Source organism: Populus nigra, chromosome 17 (genome assembly GCF_951802175.1).
Source record: "Populus nigra chromosome 17, ddPopNigr1.1, whole genome shotgun sequence".
NCBI lineage: Eukaryota > Viridiplantae > Streptophyta > Magnoliopsida > Malpighiales > Salicaceae > Populus > Populus nigra.
Window position 1 is genome coordinate 4959490 of NC_084868.1, and position 22763 is coordinate 4982252.

General features: G+C 35.2%; 1 protein-coding gene across 11 annotated transcripts; it reads right to left on the minus strand.

Annotated features, from left to right (window-relative positions):
* Positions 1 to 2616: 2616 nt before the first annotated feature.
* LOC133677331 (serine/threonine-protein kinase CTR1) lies at positions 2617 to 21934 on the minus strand. Of its 11 annotated transcripts, XR_009835735.1 has the most exons (17): positions 21187 to 21933; positions 19597 to 19898; positions 19364 to 19508; positions 19008 to 19135; positions 18020 to 18228; positions 7111 to 7536; positions 6937 to 6977; positions 6063 to 6131; positions 5855 to 5955; positions 5623 to 5707; positions 5398 to 5496; positions 4542 to 4610; positions 4306 to 4437; positions 3426 to 3520; positions 3144 to 3346; positions 2968 to 3035; positions 2617 to 2830 (listed from the first exon to the last, which is right to left on the minus strand). XR_009835735.1 is itself a non-coding variant. In XM_062099307.1 (15 exons), exons 1-15 carry the CDS (start codon positions 21769 to 21771, stop codon positions 3238 to 3240), a joined length of 2571 nt encoding a protein of 856 aa, XP_061955291.1. In that variant the 5' UTR covers positions 21772 to 21933; the 3' UTR covers positions 2617 to 3237. The 11 variants fall into 11 exon arrangements, 2 of the variants coding, with proteins under 2 accessions (XP_061955291.1, XP_061955290.1); XR_009835731.1 differs by lacking the exon at positions 2968 to 3035; XR_009835734.1 differs by having other exon boundaries at positions 2617 to 3035.
* Between the last annotated feature and the right edge of the window lie 829 nt (positions 21935 to 22763).

Sequence of the window (22763 nt, forward strand, 5' to 3'; positions counted from 1 at the left end):
ATCATCAAACACAACTCGAGCATCCATCTCAGATTCCATTAGCCGAAGCTAATCATCAAACATAACCTGGTCATCCATCTCGGATGTCATTAGCCGAAGCTAATCATCAATCACAACCCGGTCATCCATCTCGGATGCCATTAGCCGAAGCTAATCATCAATCACAACCCGGTCATCCATCTCGGATGAGTAACTCAATCAACATTTCATAACTGGTTTAATATTCGTCAACAACTCAATCAAAATTTCATAGTCGGTTTAACATTCATCAATAACTCAATCAACATTTCATAATCGGTTTAATATTCATCAACAACTCAATTTCATCAACAACTCAATCAACATTTCATAATCGGTTTAATATTTGTCAACAACTCAATCAACATTTTATAGTTGGTTTAACATTCATCACAACGCAATAATATATATCATCCTCAAACAAGTTATTTCATAACATTAACGTTATACAAGAAAAAGGTGGAAACCACCTACTTGTTCCTCCTGTAGGATGTCTTTGCCCGGTCGAATGTCCAATCCCAGTCGCATCATCTAACACATCACTGGTCACAAATAAGCACATTTGCATTCTGAAATCACATGACTCATCACCATACATATTTCAAGAATTCACATATTCACATTCAAGTGTTCCACATATTACACAATCACACAATGCAATCATTTTAATCACTGGACCAATTCAACTATGTAAATCTGCTGTAAAAATTAGTAAGTGAAAACTGGTTTGCTAGTGCCGTTGATTCGCCAGAGAATTGATTCGCTGGAACGCAGAATCATCAGCAAAGCTGGTTCGCTAGGAACATAGAATCGTCAGTGAAACTGGTTCGCTGGTGATGCAGATTCGTCAGAGAACTGATTCGCTGGAACATAGAATCGTCAGTGAAACTGGTTCGCTGGTGACGCAGATTCGTCAGCGAACTGATTCGCTAGAACTCATAATCCTCAGTGAAACTAGTTCACTAATGACACCACAATTCGACAGTGAAAACTGGTTCACTGTTGACACCACAATTCAGCAGCGAAAATGATTCGTTGCTGACACCAAAATTATTGATGAAAACCGAGTCACTGCCGACTCAGAAATCATCAACGTAACCCCTGTCGCTGCCGATTTAGAAATCGACAGCGACAATGGAATCGTTTCTGGTTTCATTTCTTCCTTTCGGTCAAGCATAAGGCGTACGCTAGGCTTCCTCTACCAATGTTTCTCACCCAAGGTGGACGAACTCACTGAATCACAAAAGCGATAACAATTCTACAACACATTATGATTCTATTTCATTTTTATCACATGGACAGTCACAAAATCTTGTTGCAACTTATTTTCATCTCAAAATTCAAGCAAGGACATCAACATCATTTCAGTTTCAGCACACAATTTGTTCTTAGAATCCAGAAAATCAAACAATTTCAAGCATGGACATCTACATGCATTTCGGTTGCAGCATACAATTTGTTCGTAGAATCCAGCATAATCATATATTTTTCAAGCATCAACATCTACATACATTTCATCACATAATACATTTTGTTCAGCCCTTCAGTTATGACCGACCCTTTACCAAGTTTTGTCCATTCAATCTATTCATTTTTCTTTGTTAAATGTTTTGGAATTAAGTCTCCAGCCCTATTTTTGTCCCTCCTTTTAGTTTGGGTTTCCTTCACAGCTGGTATAAAAATTCTGGGCATTCCCTCATGGTTTTTTCTTCATCCTTTTGGTTCCAGGGTCACAAGAACAGGAGAAAAGAGGTACAAGACCCATACCTTACAAATCTAAGTAGATTTAGGGAAAGTTTGATAGTATATCTTTTCTTCTTCTCCTGGTTTTCCCTTCTTCTTCTTCTCCTGGTTTCTCCTCCTTCTGTTGGTTTCTCCCCACCGATTCTATACCTCTTCTCCAACCATGTCTACAGCTGTTCAACCTCCTCTCAAGCTCTCCCGTCTCTCTCTCACGCCTAAGGAAGGCACATGCAACAAGGGTTTGTTCAGCTCTTTTTGGGAAGAAGGAAAAGGAGCATGAGCATGCAACTAGACACATGCAGCTGATTTTGGGAAGAGTCGCCATCTCTCTTTCCTTAAATGAGATAGAGTGTTTAGGTGCTGGACAAAGTTTACGCTTATCCTCCTTTTGGGTTATTTTAGATTAGTTTCTATTCTAATTCTCTCATAGAACAGACCAATCATTTTTGTTGAGTTTTACAATTTTGCTGCTTATTTAGAAATTTACAATGTCATTGCTTATTCAGAAATCGACAACCAAAACTGTATTGTCGTCGATTCAAAAATCAATAGCCAAAAACTATATCGTTACCAATTTAAAAATCAGAAGCAACTGTAAAGTCATTTCTAGCTTTACTTTTTTTTTTTGAGTGTTTACAATTTGGGCAAAAAGAAATAACAGAAAAAACATGCACAGAAGAATTCTTTGGGCCGAAACAAGTTGAAAAACACTCTCCTTTTAGATATCTTTCACTTCGTCTGGTTGTGTTGTTTAGTTGCTCGCGCAATGTGGGGTGAAATATTGAAATCTCATGGCATCTGAACATTACCTTTTCATGATTGGAACAAAGTCAATTTTGGAAAACATATTCTCAATGATGTGCAATGCCGATGAAGCTACTTCTCATTAAAGCTAATTTAAGTTACAGACTTTACATACAAAATTATGACTTTATACAATTTCCCCACCATAGGCAAACAATATTTGTCGCAGCAGAAAAGATAATTGGAATATCGATCCAATTCCTTGGGTTGTGATAAAATTCAGAATTCCCAGCTGCCATGGGAATAGAATGGACAATAATGATTTCTGCAAACAAGCAAATAAAGACGGGCATCAGCACTTTAAACACACCGATTTCAGCAATTCAAGCCAACCAAAAGTGTAATATTGGAACTAGTAAAAAACCTACACACTAGGGATCCAATTACGAAACAAATGCTAACCCATCATTAATTCCCAGCCAGGATCTCGTATAAGTGAAGATGCGAACTTTGTGGTTACGAATGAATTGCTATAAAAGAATTCCAAGCTTTTCTTAATTTTCCAACAAAACCTGGTTATATCTCCGCTAACTTTACTCAGGCATCGTTCAATGTTAGTGTATTAAACTGGATCTCACCTGAGACTATCTAAACAGTGGTTATTCCTGTCAAACATCTATTCTCAAAAGAATGCTGTATTATGTGCACAAAGACTGTTGATGTTCCAATGCTTCAGGCAAGCAAAGTCATGCCTGCAAGACCAGGTTGGGGTGTGGGAGGTTTAATCAATGACCTCAAAGATTCCATGACACTGGCAAAGGAAGGTCGTTTCCACGGTTCACTGTAGTAATAAAAAAAATGAGGTGAAAATAGCATACAACTGAAAAGGTTGAAATAAGAAGCCAGATCTTTGAACTTACTTGGCCCAGCAAGACTCAATTAATGCAACCACTTGAGGATTTAAATCCCGAGGAATCTCAAGCCTTTTGCCCTTGAAACCAACAGCCGCTACAACCTACAACATAGTATCCATATCGATAATATGTATCTTGTAATCAATTTCAAACAATGTATCCTCACCAGTATTCGCAAAAAAAAAACAAGGTACCAAGGAACCAAACCTGAATCAACCATAAAAAAGAAAATAGAAGGTGAAAACAAGCATAAAAAAACATCATCACACTGGCAGACCACCACAATAACCAAAATGATACAGAGCCGCTTGCAAACACTAAAATTAAATGAAATAATTTCAATAACCACACGCATGCAGCCAACCTGGCTCCTAAATAAGCTGGAAAAGCTTTGATAAAAGAACAGGAACAGCTGCTACACCCCTCAAGAAACAGAACTGGTCCCTATTTTAGTTCATTGCTGGAGCCTGGAGAGGACACCTTCAATATAGGTCACGCTCATTTATGATTAACATAGAACTTCAGATAAATCCAAGAAACGTGAAAGGAAAGGCATCTATTTTGCATGGATATTTAGGCATAAAAACTAGCATCAGAAAGCAACTCTCCAACCAAGGACCTTATCAGGAAAGCAAAAACACAGTACATGGTTCCCATAATTAGAGAGGCCTTATCAGGACCCTAGCAGAGAGGTCTTTTAGCAGTTACAGTCATACTTATTATTACTGTAGATATGTACTTGTAGGATATTGTCTCTCATCTAATAATATTCTGGATATCCACTTCCAAGATTTTTCTTAATAAGTTAAATTGTCAATAATGAATAATCTTACTCCATTCACATTCTATCATTTCCAAACCAACTATGAAACTTCATAACACAAACCTGTGCTGGATTTAAATTGCTCCAAGGTTGCTGCAATGTTGCTAGCTCCCACAGGATTACACCAAAGCTGTAGACATCAGACTTCTCATTTGATGGTTCATCACATAGAACTTCAGGTGCCATCCACTCAGGCTAATAAATTGGAAGAAGTATTGTTAAGCTCATATTTTGATAAAGAGTGTCCCAAGCCATCTTAAAACGAAGATCCAGTCATGTTGTTAAGTTACTGCACTTACAGTCCCTGCTGCTGACTTTGATGAAAGAAATGTGTTTGCTTTCAAACGTGAAAGCCCAAAATCACAAACCTGAATTGATCAAACAAAGTGAGCAAAAGGTAAGGACATGCATCAAAGTAAAGTACTCGATAAAGAAACTGAAATCTTACAGGGGAGAAAAAAGAAAAGAAACAACTTTTGGAGGCCACAGAACACACTCATACATAAAGCTATTCTGACCAAAGAAAACAAAAGATGCCAAACAAATTTTCCTCCATAAATATGCTCACTTATTAACAGAATCACATATCCCTCTGATCATGGCATAAAATAATAAAATATTAATCCCTAGATTTACTAAAGAAATTCAGTGAGAAATAAATGAGATACTACTACTCTTTTCACCGTGCTAAAATTTGCAACTTCATCATGCAGTATAAGACATCAACAATCTGTTGATTTCAAACTGGTCAATTGTTGATTTCAAACTGGTCAAAAAAATGATCAAAATTTTGCGAGCATTGCCAATGTGATACATCCTACAAGCAAGACAACTGACAATCCTGAACAGGATGGCCTCCTTCTACAAGACAAACCCAGAAATAGTCAAAGAAAAACTATAGCAAGTAACAATACCAGTGCATGGTAACATCTAAACATGTACGGAAAAATATTACATCACATGAACCACCTAGATCAGCTGTCTAACAATATTTTCTTCAAAGCCTACCAAGGCATTGCATCTTTACAAATTAAACTACATGATTGCTAAACTACATGATTGCAAAAGGCAACAGGATTCAATTGCGTTTCCATCCTCAATAATCATAAAATGGGAAATTGGTAGTCTTTCTGCTACTTGCAATATCAGCCTTACCTTCACTGTATATTTTTTGTCCACCAAAAGATTAGGAGATTTCAGATCTCTATGGACAATGGGAGGATTACGTTTGTGAAGATAATTCATACCCTTTGCCTGTGAGCAACAATGGCAACTCAATTAGCTATCCAAGGCAGTGGAGGAGATTTGAATGCCCATAACAAGTTTAAATATAGAAAAAGAAGAGATTACAAAAAAAAAATTGAAGTTTCAAATCCATACCACATCATAAGCCATACTCAACCGACGCCTTTCATCCAACACCTCTCTTGCACCTGACTTGTGTAAAAGCCTATACAAGCTACCCCTGCAGTTCAAACCAAAATATTTAATTTGGTTAACTTCAGTAATGATAGAATTAACATTCAAATAAGTGAAGCAAAAAATGGTTTAACTCTGTAGACTCCACATTATACAAGAAATAGGAGGGGTTTCTAAGAAGACATCACGAAACCTTGATAAATATTCTGTCACTATGGATAAGTTTGGGGGCTGAGTAACGGCACCCATAAAAAGAACTATATTTGGATGCCGCAAGCGTTTCATTATTGCAACCTGAACAAAAGATAAGAAACTCAGCAGTTCAAATACAAACCAAGAAACGTAAACAAAAATTTTCTTAAGCTTAGTGCACAACACACTCAATTCTAGATAAAACACACCTCCCTCAGAAATTCCTTAAAGCGTTCGGCGTGAAAGTCTTGCTCCATGAGAATTTTCACAGCAACATCCTGCAATTAAGACATAAATTTGTGTGCGTGCGCGGGTGTGTATTCAAAATTCCATACAAATCAGTGGAATATAAAATATTAGTTTAAAAAAGGCTTCAAGAAAAATCAATGAAAGGAAAAGGAAAACAACATTTAAATCTCCAGAGTAAAAAAAAAAAAAGACTACATATATAAATGTGACTACTATTTACATGTGCAAGAATGACAGTAATGCAACAAGAAATCAGTAAGGATAGAAGGAAAAATTAGAACAAGATAAAGGACAGCAACTTGGCAAGATAAAAATGCAAAAATATTGCGTGATAAACAATACATCCTAGGTATCTTGCTTGAGAATGGCAATATTATTTGAATATAATACCATACATGCACTTCACAGAACTGTGTGGTTAGGAGATTGTTACAGTCCTTCAGATACTATGATGAGAAAAAGGCAAGCCAATAATAAACTTCGACTCAAACTTTCTGATATAAAATAATACTTTTTGAGTAGCATCCTAAAGTTGACATAGCACAAAATGTCATCCATGAAGCCAAAACAGTGTTTTCTTTTCGAACTTGGATTTGACAGAAAATTAACAGTCTCGTATATAGTAAGTTACCTATTCCAAGAGATTCCATCAAGTCAACAAGCAAATAACCATTCTTCAAAAAAATTCTCCCCCAAATTAATATAAACAGATCCTCACTAATCTATCACAGATAGAGATCAAAATTCACAAACCAGAGAAGAAATTGGAATGCAAAGCATGCCTTCCCCATTTCTATTGTTATGTAACTGTAGAAAAAAATATTAAATACTTACCGAGCCATGCCAATCAGCACGATGGACAGTTCCAAAAGAACCTGAAAATACACCCATTCACATCATAACTACAGTCTCCACAAGAAAATTGGCATAATGGCATGAGAGAAACATTGGTGATATGCTAATACACCATGGTCCCGTTTTCTTTTCCAACTCTATCAAGAAACATACCTGCTCCAATTCTTTCTTTTAAAACAAGATCACTCCAAGGAATATCCAAATCCTCCACATCAAGTGAAAGTTCTTTACTTGTTTTGCCAGAAACCAGTTGACTACCTTCAGAAATGGAATCTTTACTAGCATCAACTCTTTGATCAGACAATGATATAAGTGGCCAGATATCTCTACGCACAACTGGTGGGATTTTCTTTAATGGGATTGGATCTCTGACCTCATTCATTGATTGTTTAGCATTCTGGGATGGATTGCACGCTTTATCTAGGCCACTTATACGATTAACTTTCAGTTGCCGAGGTAACTTTGAAATTTCATTGGTGTTACTTGGGAATTGCACAAGGTTATTTCTTTCTGGGCCTGTCCTGTCAATTTGTTTAGAATTCATAACAAATCCAGGACCTGCACCATCATCAACAGTGCCTGCAATGACAGCAGTTAACAGCAATGGAAGCTTCAGAATTTTCTCCTCTACATGGAAAACTAATGGAAGTATCAACTTGTGTGAAAACCCAATTTGCACTTTGCATTTGATAGAAAAATGGAAGCATCAAAATCAACTACCAGTTTCACATGGGAATTCAATAACTAGACATGTCTGGTACTAGCAAAGGGAGAAATTTTGGCAAAATTTAGTATAATTGACAGTCAGTTTATCATACATATGGGTAATGGAACCAAAGAAGTCAATACGAATATACGATGAAAGTAATTGGATTGAAGAAATGAAAAAAGACAAGAAGTAATAGCAATAACATGGAAATACAAAATGCACATGAACAAAACCAACATGACCTATATATATTAAGTTTCCATGACAAGCACATGGTTAGAACACTTAAAAAAGGTGCAATTCACTGAATGAATAAATATTAATATGTATCAAACTTAAAATGAAATAATCCTCTAGCTACAAGATTTGTCACATATTAACCATATAAATAATGGGTGAAAATGACCAAATGTCCTTATACTTTCAAATTTTGGTTATACTGGCCTCCCTACATGATTTTAGTTTACAACAATCCTTTTACTAGACAAGTTGGTAGTTATTGATTTCTCAGTATACAAGTCCGTTATATTGTCAAACTAGGAATCAATTCTATGTTGAAATTGAATTCATTTCTATAAGCCAAATTGAATTCCTCTTTTTTCTAATTGAATTCCCCTATTCATAACAGCACTAACATGGTAGAATTTAGTTCTTTGATAATCTTAAATTAAAAAATATTAAAAAAGAAAAAAAAAATTAGTATAACCATACTGTCATTAAGAATATCCCATCAAATAAAAAATAAATACTCAAATAAAACATTGTCTTTCATAGGGGAGGCTTCTAAACAAAAGTAAACTAGTAGTTTCTTATCCACAGCCACAGGGTTTGTACAAGAATCAACAATTATCTTCTATTATGGAGCTTTATGCATGCATCTATGTGACTCTGTATTTTTATTTTTTATTTTTTTGCTTGAAGTTTTCTCCTTGTTTATACATTATCCCTCTATCATCACCTCTCCTCTATGTAACTTTTTCATGAAGAAATTTTTTTTTTTCCTATCTTCAACTTTTGATGACAACAATAAAAGAAGAGATTGTTTTATATATATATACACTTCGAGAATTTTCTAGTTGGGTGGATCCTAATATGAATTTGCAACATATTTGTTTGGGTCAATGAATTGTATTTGATCAGCAACCATTCTTTAGCCAACTGTGAAAGTTTGTGATGTTCCAATGAGAATGTGATTAACTTTTGACAAAGATAAACACTATATACTAAGAACTGTTGAGGGCATTTTGGGAATATGAAGTTTGCAATGGCATTTACCATGGAAATCTGAGTAACATCCCTTTCGATGGGATTTAAATGTACGGGGATCTTCAATTTCTTAAGTTGTTGAAATCAATTCTTAATTGACGTGCTGGTTCTAAATATGAGATTTGATAATACCTACAGAATTGATATCTATTCTTGTGAAATTCTAATGATCAAAATGGGCTATAAATTGTTGAAGATTCTGAAGTAATTAAGGCAGATATGAAGCTGATTTGTAGGGAGTAAAAACAGAAAGTTAGATATCCTTTCCTATAAATCAGAACCTAGCAATAATATCTATTTATGTGTAGTTAATAGCTGTCCTAATATAAATATGTAGATGCTGTATATATTCAAGAATTCATTATGAAATAAAGTGAGAAGTCAGAATTTAACAACTCTCCATATGGTATCAGAGCCTAAACCGAGCCTGTATTTTTTTTAGCCTATCTCTCTCTATATCAGAGTCTAAATCTGGGATTCCCCCTCTCCCATTCCTATCTGTCTTGACAATTCTAGTCACTTGCTCTAGCAGACCTGTCTAGATCTGAAAAAACATGTCTGAAAACACTACAAAAGAAACCCAAATATCAGGGGAATTCCAGAGTTTACAGTCATCCTATAGACTGAATGGAAGAAACTATCTAAAGTGGTCACAGATAGTAAAAACCTTTCTCAAAGGAAAGGGAAAGATTAATCATTTGATGGACAATCCTCCTAGTCCAGAAGAATTTGATGGACAATCCTCCTAGTCCAGAAGACCCAAAGTTTACACTCTGGGATGAAGAAGACTCCATGATTATGTCATGGCTATGGAACTCTATTATGCCACAAGTTTGTGGGCCTTATATGTTTCTGGTTACACTAAAAGACATATGGGATGCAGTGAGACAGACCTACTCTAAAGTGAAGGATGCTGCGTTAATTTATGAGATTAAGACGAAGCTTTCAATGACCAAACAAGGTAATATGATGGTTATTGAATATTACAATACCATGAAAAGTTTCTGGTTGGAATTGGACTATTATCAGGATTTTAAGATGCAGTGTAGTGATGATGCTGTAATTTTAAAGAATTATGTAGAAAGAGAAAGGATCTTTGAATTTCTTGCAAGACTCAACATAGAATTTGATCAAATGCGAGTCCAAATACTTGGAAAGGAAACTTTGCACTCACTCAATGAGGTATTTTCAGTAATAAGGGCTAAAGAAGGAGGGAGAATTGTGATGCTTGAGGTCCCAAATACTGAAGGTTCTGCTATGATGATAACTAATAGCAGAAACCTAAGTGATGCTAGCATAAACCAAAATGATGCCATGAATGTTGCAGAAGTGGTGAAGACTGAAGGGAGAAAATTCTTTAAGGATGATCAGTTTTGTAACTATTGCAAGAAAACAGGTCATACAAAGGAGACCTGCTGGAAACTCCATGGAAAACCACCAAGGATGGGGTGTAATGGAGGATACAAATGGAACCATTCAAGAGCACATGCACACTTAACAAATTCAGATGAGGCAGCACATGAGTCCAACACCCTAGAGGTGAGAGGATTCAACAAAGAGGAGATTGAACGCCTAAGAACCTTACTCAACCAATGGAGAAACCATCTGGATCATGCTCTCTTGCTCAAAATGGTAAAATTCCAATTTCTCATGTCTTTAGTGCCTCAAACAAGAACCATTCCAGCATCTGGGTCATTGACTCAGGTGCAACAGACCATATGACTTATTCTGCAGGTGCCTTCACATCATATTAACCCTGTCCTAGCAGTAAGAAAATCACATTAGTTGATGGATCTCTAACCACTGTTGCAGGCCAGGGAACAATCCCTCTTAATCCTATATTTACTCTTAAAAGAGTATTACAAGTTCCTAATCTTACTGCAAATCTGTTGTCTATCCGAAAACTAATTAAAGACATAAATTGTAGTGTAACTTTCTTCCTTGATCACTGCATATTTCAGGACCTAGCTACGGGGAGGACGATTGGGCAAGCTAGAGTCAAGAATGGGTTGTACATGCTTAGAGTGCAAGGCAGCAGTAGTAACTCCCCTTCTCTATCATTCATTTCAGTTAATTCTAATAAAACTGATGTTTGGAATCATAATCGTCGTTGAGGACATCTATCATTTAAGACTCTTAGGAATATGTTTCCATCTCTATTTAAAAATCTTGATGTTGAACAATTTCATTGTGAAATATGTGAATTTGCAAAGCACCATATAGTGCCTTTTCCTATAAGTGATTCAAGATCTGTGTCTCCGTTTACTATAATTCACTCGGATATATGGGGTCCATATAACATTCCTAATATTTCAGGAGCAAAAGGTTTTGTAACATTTATTGATGAGTGCACCCGCATGACTTGGGTTTACCTTCTTAAAAGAAAATCTGATGTGAATCATATCCTTCCAAACTTTGCAAATATGATAAGGAATCAATTTGGGGTTAGCATTAAGGGTTTTTGAACTGATAATGCTAGGGACTACTTTAATCAGATTTTATCACCATACTTTGAAAAAGAAGGGATTATTCATCAATCATCTTGTGTTAATACTCCCTAACACAATGGGTTGGCAGAAAGAAAAAATAGACATCTCCTTGAGACTACTCGAGCTCTACTTTTCCAACATCAGGTTCCAAAAAATTATTGGGGAGAAGCAGTTTTAACCTCTACGTATTTGATAAATCGAATACCTTCAAGAGTTATTGGTTTCAAAAGTCCTTTAAACTATTTGTCAGAATTCTTTCCAAAGAATAATTTTTATTCTAAAATTCCCCCAAGGATCTTTGGGTGTGTCACCTATGTTCACATTCATAAACATCAACGAGACAAACTTGATGCTAGAGCTCTTAAGTGTGTTTTCATAGGATATTTCATCACACAAAAAGGTTACAAATGTTATCATCCATCTTCAAAGAGATTTCTTGTGTCAAAGGATGTAAGTTTTAATGAAAATCAGTCTTTCTTCAACAAATCTTCTCTTCAGGGGGAGTAAAACAACACAGAAGATAAGACTAACAATGACTTTGACATTTTTTTAATTCCAAATCCCATCTAGGCAGCAATCATCTCCCATTTCACCATCCTGTGAGTCTCCAAATATTACTCTGCAAGGAGAAACTACTGCTGACAGACCTCTTCAGATATATAGATGAAGGATACAGCCTGATTTGACTCTCTTGCAAGCCCAAGAATCCGAACCAGAGCAAGGTAATGAACTTTCTCATTCATCTCTACCTATTCCTGACCTTGATCAGCCAATTGCTATTAGAAAAGGAAGAAGAGAATGCACTAAGAATCCCTTATATCCTATAACTAATTTTATGTCATTTCAAAAGTTCTCACCATCACACAAAGCCTCTCTCAAAAATAAACATCATACCTATCCCAAAAACCTTACATGAGGCTCTAAGAAATGAGAATTGGAAAACTGCCATGAGAGAAAAGATGAGTGCACTAGAGAGGAATCAAACATGGGAAATAGTTAAGTTACCAAAAGAGAAGAAAACAATAGGGTGTAAGTGAGTCTATGCCCTGAAATATAAAGCTGATGACAGCCTAGAAAGGTATAAAGCCAGGCTAGTTGCAAAAGGATTTACACAAGCATTTGGGATAGACTATCAAGAGATATTTGCTCTAGTTGCTAAGATGAACACCATTCGAATTCTGTTTTCTTTATCTGCTAATCTTGGATGGTATATACAACAATATGATGTTAAGAATGCCTTCTTATATGGAGAGTTGGATGAAGAGGTTTATATTGATCCACCACCAGGATTCAATCACTCCCTTCTTCCCTACCAGGTCTGCAGACTAAAGAAGGCACTCTATGGCTTAAAACAGTCTCCTAGAGCCTGGTTTGAAAGGCTCACCAAAGCCATGGTTTTTATAGGATATCGGCAAAGCCAAGGAGATCATACTTTGTTCATCAAACACTCCTCCATTTCAGGGGGAGTTACTATTCTGATTGTTTATGTTGATGACATTATAATAACAGGTGATGACTTTGTGGAAAGAGATAAGTTGAGGAAGAGACTTTCAGCAGAATTTGAAATCAAGGAATTGGGGAAGTTGAAATACTTTCTTGGCATAGAAGTGGCACATTTAGAAAAGGGGATTTTTATCTCTCAACAGAAGTATATTCTTGACCTTCTAAAGGAAACAGGAATGGTTGACTACAGACCATGTGAAACACCTATTGATCTAAAGCACAAACTTGAGAATGATGAGGAAGGAGCCACAACTGACAAGGGTCAATACCAAAGGTTAGTTGGTAAGTTGATCTACTTAGCTCACACTCGTCCAAACATTGCTTATGCCGTGAGTGTGGTGAGTCAATTTATGCACAACCCGAAAGATTCACATCTCCAAGTAGTGTATAGACTACTCAGATACTTGAAGTCTACTCCTGGAAATGGAATTTTGTATAAAAATCATGGGAATTTGAACCTTGAATGCTAAACAGATGCAGACTATGCTGGTGCATTAACAGATAGAAGATCAACATCAGGATATTGTACTCTACTGAGAGGAAATCTTGTGACATTGAGAAGCAAAAAACAGAGTGTTATGTCAAGATCAAGTGCAGAAGCAGAATTCAGATCAATGGCCCTTGGAATTTGTGAGTTACTATGGATGAAGATTATCCTAGAAGATTTAAGAATCAAATGGGATGAACCAATGAAGTTGTACTGTGACAATAAGTCTATCATTGCAAAAGCACACAATCCAGTACAACATGATAGAACTAAACATATGGAGGTAGACAGACATTTCATCAAAGAAAAGTTAGCGAGTGGATTGATATGCACTCCTTATGTGCCTACCGAGGAACAACTTGCTGATATACTTACTAAAGGTGTTCAGAATCCTGTGTTCAAAAACACCTTGGACAAGCTGGGAATGAAAGATCTCTTCCATCCAGCTTGAGGGGGAGTGTTGAAGATTCTTAAGTAATTAAGGTAGATTTGAAGCTGATTTATAGGGAGTAAAAACAGAAAGTCTGATATCCTTTCCTATAAATCAGAACCTAGCAATAATACCTATTTATGTGTAGTTAATAAATGCCCTAATATAGATATGTATATGCTGTATATATTCAAGAATTCATTATGAAATAAAGTGAGAAGTCAGAATTTAACAACTCTCCATATAAATTATTTTTGCACTCCATCGAACCCAAACTAAATTTTTCCATACCAAAACACCCATTTGTTTAAATGACAGATTAACACTGCTGGAGTTTTTAAGTTACCAAGCTAAATACACTTTGAGAGAAGAGTTAAAAAAAAAACCTAATTTCAACTTTTAGTAAAGGAGGTCTCTTAAATACACATAAGAGAAGTCAACATGGTTTCCTATCCTTCCAAAAGTGGTTGGATCTTTACCCAAGATCAAGTCTTTTCCTCCAAAATCAGTTGTGAGATGAGAGGATATTATTATACCACACGACCATCTTCTTGGTCTTTGCTATCAAAGTTACAGGGCAGTTAAGGCATGCATATCAAAACCCATCAAATCAATCTTATGAAGCTAGAAAACTAAAACTCTTGACATACTGTAAAGACATAAAGTAGTGAGGAAACAAAATATCAGGGAGAGCGAGCACAAACCTTTCTGATCTTGCAAAAATGGGAAAGGGAAGATTAAATTAGAAAATTTGTCTACAGTAAAGTAGGTTACCGAAGGGTAGTTCAGTCCAATACATTTAAGTATTTTAATGAAAAAATGATAGCTCACTTTTTGGGTTTGATAGGTACATATGAATTTAAGTTGGAAAAATTATTAGGTGAGCTTGTTCATGCCATGGACCAACGAATCATGGAAGGACATATCATCTTATTTGGCCACATCACCAACTTTAAAATAAATGAACAATAAATATGGCTATAAAGAAAAAATAAAGAAATATTTCTCATTGTTAAGAAGAAATTAGAAAAATGATTATTTCCCTTTCATGGTTAGTTCATTGATATGATCCAAGAAAAGGTTAGAGGAAATTTGGATTTTAGTGAAATTGTATCTATTGTCCAATTTTACGCTATCGAGCATAACTCTCAATCGGACCGTCAGATCGGGCTAGAATTTTACTAGGAGTTTCCACACATGATGTTCCACACGGGGTTAAAATTTCAGGTCAATCGGAATTCGATAAGGTCTTACGATATAAATCAACAAATGCAATACGAATTTTGTTATTTGTTGCCTTTTGACTTATGAACTTTTTATTTGAAGATGATTCATTTCCTCATAACACAAGAATATTCAGCGGCTTATTTTTGAGAATTTTTTAGTTCTATAAGAATCTTTAATGGGTAAGATCATAGTTTTCAAGTGTGGCAACGATTCCTTTATATTCCAAAATCTTTTCTTACAAGAATTCCTTCTTTATCCTAACTACATAAGGAAATGAGTGCTGGAATATTTAATGGCAGATTACTTTTTGGGTTGAATTATTTCTATGTATTAAGCTGAATTATTTTCAGGTTTTATTTTTTATTTTATTTCATTATTTGGATATTTATATTCAGTTTAGGGCTTGTGATTTAGTTTTGTTTTGTTTTGATCAAAAATTAATGTTTTAAACTATTTTAAGCATTAGACTTGTGTTAGTTGATTATTAGCTTGGATCTATTGATTTGCAACCCAATAAGAGTCTATTATGATTATTTAGGAGGACTATACATTATTTTCTTTGCTACAAAAGTCAGCAGCCATAATGTTTTGAATAAAGTTGTGTTTTGCATGATGCAACCTTTTTTCTTTGTTAGTACAAAGATCAACAATTGACTTATCAAGATACAACCAACCTTGTGGCGTATTTGTATACTTCGGGTTCTTGTTTCGCTATAAACAACGGATCCAAGTTCTTTTCCACTACCTTTGGTTCTTAGGTACAGGTTATCTCTGGGTTAGGTTTCTATCTAAACCTGAATTTCAGCTTTCTTGGGTTGTTTATCTACATTGTTGTAGGTTTATGGATCTTTATATCCACTGTTTTTTTTTGTGTCTTGTTTCGAGTCAATTTTATTTTCTCTTCTTTCAATATTGTATAATTTTGTGTTAAGGATCATTTGATAAAAAAAAAAAGTCCAACATTTAATTCTATCTAGAATATCTATTTAGAGTAAAAAATAAATAAAGAAATTAACAAGATTGCAAATTTTGGTTTATAGGGGGAGATTCATTCGGGTAACTAAATTGAAGTTTTCGAGTTTGGTGTTAAAATCAGTGGGGTACCTATAGTTTCAGATTCAAAATTTTAGGTTAGAATTCCTATTCCATAATGTTTTTATATCATATCTTGCTTTTCTTTCATCTCTTTTTTGTATTTATGTCATGTATTCACCAAGAGAAATTTGTATTTATGTCATGTATTCACCAAGAGAAAGGGAACGAATAAGGGTTTTCGCTCAAGAAAGCAAAGACATCTTGTATGTTTGGGGTTTTAAAGCAAGAATTTGTTAAGTTAAAAGAACTATTCTATGAATGCCAAGCTTCAGAGATAGGAGCAACAGCATCAAAAGAATGAAAGATGATAGAGAAGGATGCAATTTTCATAGAAAGTTGTTAGAAGCAAGTGTTGACAAAAAAAGAGCTTTGAAAACTTAAACAAAAGTCCTATAAAACATCCATTATACCTATTGGTGATTCGAGGATGAATCATCTTGAAGAGAGGTAATGATATAATCCAAGAAAAGGTTGAACAAGAAAATTTGGATTATAACATAATTGTGTTTACTGTTCAGTTTTACGCAATCAAGCATAACTCTCAATCTGATTATTGGATCGAGCTGAAATTTTACCAAGAGTTTCCAGAAATATTATTCTATATTGGTTAAAAATTCCATATCAATTGAAGTTTAGTAAGGTCTTGCAATACATATCAACAAATGCAATGCAAATTTTGTTATTTATTATCTTTTAATTTGTGAACTTCCTATTTGCAAAGGATTTTTTTTCTCGCAAGGATATTCAGTAACTTATTTTTTTTGGATTCGTAATTTTACAAGAATCTTTAATAGGCAGCATCATAATTTCCAATTGTAGCAAGAATTCATTCATATTCCAAAATCTTTTTTTCTTACAAAGATTCCTTATTTATCCTAACCACACAAGAAAAGAAGGGTTGGAGTATTTAATGGTAGATTACTTTTTGGTTGAATTATTTCTTTGTATTACTCTGAATTATTTTAAGATTTTATTTGTTGTTTTATTTTATTATTTGGATATTTACATTCAATTTAGGGCTTGTGTTTTAATTTGAGTTTATTCTGACCCAAAATCAATGTTTTATAATTGTTTTAGGCATTAGGTTTGTGTTTGCTAATTATTAGCTTGAGTCCGTTGGTTTGCAACCCAATAAGAGTTCATTATAGTTATTAAGGAGGACTATATATTGTTTTTATTTTTGCTACAAAAATTCAGCAGCCATAATGTTTTAAATAAACTTGTGTTTTACGTGATGCAACACTTTTCTCTTTGCTAAGACAGAACAATTTTGACTTATCAAGGTATAACTGACTTTGTGGCGTCTTCAAATACTTCAGGTTCTTGATTCTCTATAATTAACAGGTCTAAGTTCAATTTTTAATGCCTTTGGTTTTTGGATACAAGGTTATCTCTGGGTCAAGGTTTATCTATCACAAACTTGATTTCAACTTTCTTGGGTTGTTTATCTACTTCATTATGAGTTTCTGGATATTTATACTCACGAGGTTCGCATCATCCATAGCCTCACATGGTGAACCATGTTCATTTAATAATTACCTCCTGCATGAACACAATGCTCTAAAACAAATTTATCAACTAATTACAAGTTTTAGCAGCAAGACTCCAAGATAACAACAATAAAAATATATACAAATCCAACTAATAAATTCTCATAAAATGATAGCTTTGGGCAATTAATTCAAGTTTGCAATTACAAGCATGCAACATGAGCAATTGGCAAACACAGATTATACTCTCATTAATGCAGGCAGATAATAAAAAGTGCATGTTGAAGAGAAATAATCACATCCAGAGACAGGTCACGGAAATATGGACTTTGTGTAGTTTATGTAGCTGCTTTGTAAAATATTTACCTGCTGAAGCATCATCAAATACAAGATTAAGTGATTGGCAGTCCAAGAAATATTGTTCGGCCAATGACCTGAAATCAACGGTAGGTTCAACTGATTTGATTCGAGGAAAGCGCAATGGTGAAGAAATTGAGATGGAAGAAAGACCATTGAGCAAGGAATCAGGTTCGCATAAACAGCCAGGCATTCCAACTAAGTCAACTAGATACTCCCTGAAATGAATTAAATGTACTTTGTCAGATGTTACTCACAAACTGTAGCTATAATTATGAAATATAGACTGCCAAAAAAATCTAGACTGCATCATTAATAAAAAAAAATGACCCAATTGTAGTGTTAGGGAATAACATAAATCATATCTTGGAACCTCACCTAACAGTTTAAGCTATTGGGTTTAGATAGTTTTGACAAGCGGTCACGAGTTCGAATCTCACCATCTCCATTTATTTGATAAAAATTAAGCACAAGATAGTGTGGGTCTGTGCAAGTTTCAAGTTCAAAGGGCTTTCACTTAAGGGGATGTGTTAGAGAATAATATAAATTATATCTTAGAACTTCACCTAACAGCTTAAACTATTGGGTTAAGATGGTTCTTTGACATGTAGCACCCCAAGGAAGAAAGGAGAGAAAATAAACCACAACAATCAACTGGCAACTGGAATCTAACATTTATTGATATAAACTATTTTGTTTAGCTTTACTCGAGGTATGAATTACGTTGAATTTGTATACAATGTGTCTACTTTTGTAAATCTTAAAAAAAATCTTCTCCAATGTTGTTAACAAGTAATAAGGATGAACACTAAAATAGATCTTAGAAGAAGCAAGGTTATGTTCACAAGAAAGAAAAGGAAGAATCTACAACAATGAGAGGATGTCAATAACTCTGAATAAACCAACTAAACTTTGATTCATTTAATTTCACACTTAAACCAACTAAACAATGTTGGATAAATTGTTGAATTGGCAACAAATAATAACAAAAAGATACCACGATGATTGGAAAAAAAAATACCTGTCAAGCTCGAACTGAACAAGACAGGAGGAAGCATCATCTCTTTTACAATATTTACAGCCCTTTGCAATTCGACATGGCAAATCAATAGTGTCAGCTAACACCTGCATAAATCATATAAGTTAGCATCAATCCCTCTCTGCTACCAAGAAAAACAATAAACAGATTCACAACCAGGACTCTTTAGTGAGGTGGTTGAGAAATGTTCTTCATCATACTTATTATCAATTTTAAAATACTGCAACTCCAGCAAAAGTTGCAAGCAAAATGCTAGTTAATTGTTGAAAACAAAAATAGAAATCACTGCATAAAAATATGAAAGGCCTTCTTACCTTGAATAGTAAAGCTCTATGACTACATAGACCACTGGATAGGCTGCCTATTGGAACCACAACAGATCCTAAGCAATCTTTTAGATCATCACTGCATTCCTTCCAGATGGAAACGAAATCATCTTCTCGTCTGCTGGCTGACCCCCTTATGATAGCAATAAGACCATGATGAACAAAGTATTGTATAAAAAGCTACCTCTTAGACTTTTGCATGAATAAAGACTGGAACTCACCCCATCCGATTGCAAACAAGCTTTGCCAGCTGATCAACTACCTCTTTTGTTGTTACACAGCTACAAGAAATGCTATGGACCCTATTCTGGAGTTCCTTTAAGCATGGATCACTACGTTGATCAATCAAAACCACTTCCATTGAAGAATCAGCATTGGGATCAACAGACTTTAGTGATTCAATTGATGGAATACGGCCATTCTCTTGCGAATCAGTGCACACAGTCCACACATATGCATCCATTCCATGTATTAGGTAAAATCCATCGGGAATTTTGTCTAAATATGATAAGCATCCACTCACCTGATGTGCACTACACTAATAAGTTGCATCTTTTAACGGTGAATTCCAATAAGCAAGGTTTGTTATTATGCTACAGGAGGAACCAGATAAAAAGTGGAGCTATGAATATTTGACATTTCCGTTCGCTGTACTAAAATGAAGAGACGTGTACAGTCTTATTGGGGTAGGCCAGACTAATACGCAAAACCACCAATAAGTGGAATGAAAGTTTTGGAAACTGGATCACACATCCACCTCGAGGTTACTTCGGACTTTCAGCCTCCAGTGCACCCATATACACAGGGAAATAACTATGCTAATCTACAAAGCATGACATGCAAACAACAGATAACCTAAAGAAGTTTTGATTTAATACATTACACTAACCCTCACCCTTTTGCCTAATGATTAAGGTTAAAGTTGGTGGTAGAGTAGGCTAGCACCAATAGACCCACTCATAAATGGTACCTCTCCCCTCTTTCATGTCGCAGTAAAATGTCTATGGGGCCCGCAATATCATCCATCTACATTCCATCCATCCTAGAGTGAAAAATAAGCTTCACTTTAGCAGCTAAAATGAAGACAATCTTGGCTTCCCTCCAGTGACACAACATAATTCTATGTCTGAGTTTCAATCCACTAAAAGCTAAAGTTAGAAGAAACCTACTTGGATTGCAGCAAGAATGACCGTAAAGCGAAAAGGGTTGTCTACTTAGTTCCTACAAGGTTAATGTACAGTATCGAGTAGCAAGTTCAATCCACAAATACAAATTGAGGAGAATTAATAAGACTGAATTAGAGGGATTGCATGCAATCATCCAGCTAGAGCAAAAGGGACTTTGCAGGAGGGCTAATCAAGAAAGGGTTGTTTCATCAACTAGGAAAGTATGGCAGCTTCTTATGTCCACATATATATTTCTTAATTTGACACATCGAATCACTTTTATAGCTTTTAGTTTTGATCCAGGCTCACGATAGAGAACTACGGTTTTGTTATGGGCAGACCAGAAAATGATTAAAAACTTCATTCTTCCCCAAATTATCCCAAACAACACCTCTTGTCTTCGACATATTCTAACCTCTAGCTAGCATATTATTAGTTCATTTTCAATGCAAAATTGATTAGAATAGATTTCAAACATTAGTTATCAACTAAATCAATTTTCCCTCGTCTCGTCACCCAAACTATGTAAAATAATCTAATCCATAAGTAAGAGCTCGAGGTCAACATTTCTATATGAATATGATCCCACGAATATATTTTTATTATTATTATTTGAAAAAAAAAACAATAAATTAGCAAGCATACCCAAAATCGATGAGACAAGGCCACTGGCGAGTAGGTAGAGGAGCGCAACGCTGATTCAGCCGGAACAGAATCGAGAAAATTAGGATCATCAGCACAGGTGGCCTCGGACGACAATCTCAAAGCCAAAGCCAACTGTAACTGATAACTTTCTTCAGTTTGCTGCGCCCAACTCTTCCCAGAGGATCCATTAGAGGGGAGTCTGGCCGCCGTCATAAAATTCCCATCCTCGTACCCATACGCCTGATCAATCTCATTTACTCCACCGGTTGACAGAGTAGTCGGCGGGTAATACTCTCCTGATAAGGAACTCTCTCCGAAACTACTCCAACTCGATTGCCTTTGCAAACCGATCGCTGCTGACGATGAAGAATACAAACCAGTTCGATTACTGTTTCCTCCCATTATTCTATGATCAGGCTCCCAATCCACGAAGATTCTCTCTTGCTGCTTTATTATTAGTTTGTTCTTTTTTGAGTCACCAGAGAGAGACGACGACTCGTAGTATGGCGGCGGTGCTTGCTGTTGCTCCTCTGCCTGCTGGCTAAGGAGAGTGTAGTTGTTGGATCTTCGACCGGGCATTTCCATGGAGGTTCCTTTTATTTATTTATTTCTCTTTCGAGGTTAAAAGAGAGTAAAAACCACCATCTTAGAGAGAGAGAGAGACTAACTTCAAAGTCTGGTACAGTTGAACTGAACCTCAACTATTTTTCCCCTTTCAATCTCTCTCTAGAACTCCATTGTTGGAGAGAGAAAGCAAAGTGGTGTGGTTTATTTAGACTATGTTTGGTTAGCTGTTATGGTTATGATTTGAAAAAAATTATTTTATAAAAGGTATTTTTAGTTGAGGTTGATTTAAAAAAATAGATGTTTGGTTAAAACTGTGGTTGAAATTGAGGTTAAATAAAAAGTAATTTAATGTGTTTGGTTAATAATGCTTTTGAAATTGAGGTTATAAAATAATTTTAAAAAATATATGTTAATATTAATGGTTTTTAATTTAAATATTGTAAATTTAACTATTATTATTACATCATGAAATAAATAATACTTTATATAAAATATTTTTTATTGGTTCATTAAACTATCTACATTTTTATCATGTATAAAATACATCCGACAAGAACTACAGTTTTTCAAATAAAACACAATTAAAAAATAAAAAATAATTTTTTTTTATTTTACTGGGTCGGACCCGGTTCAATATATTTTAAGCTTTGGACTGGACCCGATCCGGCCGGAACCGGTCCGATAGGAACAGCATGCTACACTGTTCATCTTGCGCAGTGTTCATAGAATGAATTAATTAGCATGAACAGTGTAGTAAGTTCAAGCTGGTGTTCATCTTGCGCAGTGTGAATGAATTAATTAGCATGAACAGTGTAGCGTGCTACACTGTTCATGCTAATTGTGTAGCAACGACAGGCAGGAACGCAAGAAGCATGAGAAAGGCAGGAACGCAGCGAGAAGCATGAAATTTCAGCTTCAATAAAATAGCGTTTTCAACGCAGATAATGGTAGGACCCACATACAAAAATCACGGCTGATTTTATAACCAAACACTTCAATGCAATTGTTAC

Bases quoted from the DNA above. Each gene is read 5' to 3' on its own strand.
- LOC133677331 (XM_062099306.1), bottom strand. From the start codon at position 21,771: ATGGAAATGCCCGGTCGAAGATCCAACAACTACACTCTCCTTAGCCAG. The intron at 5,708-5,854 runs GTTTCGTGATGT...TTTGAACTGCAG, and splicing joins GTGACAGAATATTTATCAAG to GGGTAGCTTGTATAGGCTTT. The intron at 3,521-4,305 runs GTTTGTGTTATG...ACTATGTTGTAG, and splicing joins GCAATTTAAATCCAGCACAG to GTTGTAGCGGCTGTTGGTTT.